At 41.4% G+C, this 4,099-nt stretch overlaps 1 protein-coding gene across 1 annotated transcript; it reads left to right on the plus strand.

The window, feature by feature from the left end:
* Positions 1-2,926: 2,926 nt before the first annotated feature.
* Positions 2,927-3,883, plus strand: LOC100979335 (glutathione S-transferase omega-1-like). The gene has a single exon (XM_008954800.4). It carries the CDS (start codon positions 2,927-2,929, stop codon positions 3,632-3,634), a length of 708 nt encoding a protein of 235 aa, XP_008953048.2. The 3' UTR covers positions 3,635-3,883.
* Positions 3,884-4,099: the final 216 nt, after the last annotated feature.

The raw sequence follows: 4,099 nt of genomic DNA on the forward strand, positions 1-4,099 counted from the left end.
CTTTGTTAGAGGGCTGCCCTCAGACTGCTGGAACCCACTTTGCCTCCATGCAGGGCAGATCCAAAGTGCCTAGGTAACTCATAACCCATCAGTGGTATCCTTTAACAAAAACTTAATAAGTACAATGTATAAATACTCCAGCTCCCTTGCCCCTTGACTGGAATCATAATGAAGCATGTGTTTTGCACCATTTTAAAACACTTCTCCACAGGATGAAACTTCAGGTGGACACTATGGTAGTTGCCTTAATAGTGTCCCTTTATAGACTAGCTTCCTTATATTATTTCTTTCTCTCTCTTCTGCCCTTCTCTCTCAACATTCCAAATAGACTATGTGCACTCAATCTTTGTCTCAGCTTTGCTTCTGAGAGGAGCCCTGCTAACACATCTCTCTTATATCTGGTATTGGCATGCTATTTTGCAGACATATCAGGAATACTGAGACAACTATTACTACAAAACTGTATAATTCACAAGACCACTTGCAGATACAAACTAGGTAAATATGAGATCAAGAATGTATTATTTTCTTTCTCTATTAGAATTACAGTGCTCTGTGTTTATATTAAATCTGCCCCTGTGATGAAAACACAGATGTCAGAAAGAAAGAAAAGCAGAAAGAATGACAGACAGAAATGAAGGAGGGAAGGCAGGGAGGAGGGAGGGAGGGAGGGGAAGAGAGAAAGGAGAGAAAGGAAGGAAAAAAGGAAGGGAGGGAGAAAGATAGGAAGCAGGAAGAAAGAAGAAAGAAAATAGACAATCATTATTTAGGAGAATCAAAACAGCATAAAGGAGATAGGCCTTGAAATTCCAGGAGATGATAAGAAAAATTGCTTTGAGGCAACAGGAGAGGTTGCCTCCTCAGAGTAAAAGGAGAGCTCCCTATACTCTGGAAAAAGGAGATATGAGAAGCAAATGAGAAGGGCTGTAAATCACTGGGTAATCAAAGCAAAAGTTATTCTGCAGGGCCCTGCAGAAAGCTTTCAGAAGAAGAAAAGTCAGATCAACTCTCTGTGCCTGAAAAAGCACAAAGCTGTCAAGTCTTGAAATGGAGGGGACTCATCTTGGTATTTCTAATGGCATTCAGTAATTGCAGTGGCTGCTGTCCTCCTCTGGGAATTGGGAGGAGGGAGGTGTTGCTGGATGTTCTTGTACAAGGAGGAAGATAACTTGAACATGATTTTTTCTCTTCAATGTATCCTGAAAAATTGAATTGTGATGATAAAGATCAGGCAATTGTGCTGAAGCACTGAACTCTTTATGAAATAATAGCCCAAGTGCTGAACTCTAATCTTGTTTCTCTCTTTGTTGGAAAGGTGAGGGGTGGCACTTGTGCTATCACCTAACTATGCACAGGCAGGATGATGGAGTAATAGTTACTGTATGCCCTGTGACCAAAGTTCTCTTTGATGCAGGGAGCCAGCTAGGCAATCAATCTAATATGGAGGAGCCGAGATGTCCATTTGTATCCAGAGGAGAGAAAATCCTTGGGACCAAAGGAGGGTTAAGAGAAGTGGGGAAAGGGAATTGGCTGGTTGTGGAGATAAAATTCAGCAAAACAACAGACAAACTCCAACTCTCACCCCAAAAAAAATTAGGAAGGAAAAAAAAACTAGAATGAAGTTTGAGTGAGCAACCCTAAAAGCTGTTGATAACCTAGTATCCTACAGAAAGTAAACTACATGAATTTGGATAGCAGAGAAAATCTAGTTAATATAGGAAATTCTGGCTAAAACATATTTTTTTGTGGACTTAGAACTGAATTGTGTCATAGTCATCAACTGCAAAGAAGATTCTAGACCACACATAAGGGCTACAGAGAGTTTTCACAGTGGTTCCAATAGCTAACACATGCTGGGCTGGTTATAAGTGGATTTTCCCCACTGATAATATCAGTTTTCTTTCCTGAATGTCATAACTGAGGCCTTGTTAGCCCCTTCTTCTTATGGAACAGAGAGCACATAGCCTGTCTTGAGTCTTGGAAATGCCAATAGGTTTCTGTCATAACGGGTGTGGTCCAGGAAGCCCAAATCACACCGGCTCATCTATGGTGGCAGGCGGTAAATACATTTTTTAAAAAAGATTACCTATTAGCAGCAATGTTGTAAGCATGGTTGATTCCCTCCCTGGACTGGTCACTTCTTTGTCTGAAATGCAAGGCATGATTTCTCCCAAGGTTTAGCTGAAAGTAGTTCATATAATGATTCTGGACGATTTATGCACAGGCATGCAAATGCAATGAAAACAACATGAGGTCATTAATAACTGTAGACACTGTCAGGTGACAGATGAGAAATGAATGAGCTCCTGAGTATTTCTTTACTTAATCTTTAAAAACTGAGTTTTGAGGCCAGGCACGGTGGCTCAAGCCTATAATTCCAGCACTTTGAGAGGCTGAGGCAGGTGGATTGCTTGAGGCCAGGAGTTTGAGACCAGCCGGGCCAACATAGCAAAGCCCCGTCTCTACTAAAAATACAAAAGTTAGCTGGGCGTGGTGGTGCATGCCTGTAATCCCAGCTATTCAGGAGGCTGAGGCAAGAGAATTGCTTGAACCTGGGAGGCGGAGGTTGCAGTGAGCCGAGATTGCACCACTGCACTCCAGCCTGGGCAACGGAGCGAGACTCTGTCTCCAAAAACCAAATAAGAACAACAAAACAAAACAAAAACCTGAGTTTTGAATTTTTTTATGAGTAACATTAAATAGAAATGTATCTTCCTTTTTGAACTTAATAGTGTAGTTATAAGATTGTCCTACTAATCTAAATGTGTCAATACTCAATGATTACTCAAAAATAATATGTGTTTGTATAACTTTGGAGATTTTTTTTACTTCACTAAATATTTTAAAGTTTAAAGAGATGTCAAATGTTCAAAATGTCGATGTCAAGAGCCCGCAGCACTGGCAGCTTGGCCTGCGCTGCGCTGCGATGTTAGAGGACTCAGCCAGGAGCCTGGGGAAGGGAAGCACGCCCCTGGGGCTGGTCCCAGAGGGGCTGATCTGCATCTGCAGCATGAGGTTCTGCCCGTTTGCTGAGAAGACGCGTCTGGTTCTGAAGGCCGAGGGAATCAGGTATGAAGTCATCTATATCAACCTGAAAGATAAGCCTGAGTGGTTCTTTAAGAAAAATCCCTTTAGTTTGGTGCCAGTTCTGGAAAACAGTCAGGGTCAGCGGATCTACGAGCCTGCCATCACCTGTGAGTACCTGGATGAAGCATACTCAGGAAAGAAGCTGTTGCCGGATGACCCCTATGAGAAAGCTTGCCAGAAGATGGTCTTTGAGTTGTTTTCTAAGGTGCCATCTTTGGTAGGAAGCTTCCTTAGAACCCAAAATAAGGAAGACGGTGCTGGCCTGAAAGAAGCATTGTGTAAAGAATTTAGCAAGCTAGAGGAGGTTCTGATTAATAAGAAGACAACCTTCTTTGGTGGCAATTCCGTCTCTATGATTGACTATGTCATCTGGCCCTCGTTTGAACGGCTGGAAGCAATGAAGTTAAATGAGTGTGTAGACCACACTCCAGAACTTAAACTGTGGATGGCAGCCATGAGGGAAGATCCCACAGTCTCAGCCCTGCTCACTGGTGTGAAGGACTGGCAAGGTTTCACAGAGCTCTACTTACAGCCTGGAGGCCTGTGACTATGGGCTCTGAAGGGGGCTGGAGTCAGCAATAAAGCTATGTCTGATGTTTTCCTTCACTTACAAAAAAAAAAAAGTTGGTATCAAAACTCTAATAAAACCTTAGAGAAGAGATCAAATAGTACACAAATCACAAAGGACTAGTAACAAGGAAGACAGGCAACCCTGAAGAAAAAAATGATGCAAAAGAGATGAAGAGTGAACATAAATCTCTCTGAAATTTTCCTGTATTAACCAGATAGCCTTTGCTGCCCACATTAATATACTAATGTACTCTGCTTTCTGCAGAGTGATGGGACAGTAACAGCTTTTTAATATTACTTATCCAAATTTGATTTTAGGTCTTTTTTCCTTTCTAAATCCCTTTTAGGTGAGAGCTAGAGTCTATCTATAAATAAATAAATAGAATGAATTTGAATAATCAACAAAAAGTAATTAACATAGATGTAATTAATGCTAGAAAAT

The sequence above is a fragment of the Pan paniscus genome, chromosome 2, assembly GCF_029289425.2.
Source record: "Pan paniscus chromosome 2, NHGRI_mPanPan1-v2.0_pri, whole genome shotgun sequence".
In the NCBI taxonomy this organism is placed as follows: domain Eukaryota; kingdom Metazoa; phylum Chordata; class Mammalia; order Primates; family Hominidae; genus Pan; species Pan paniscus.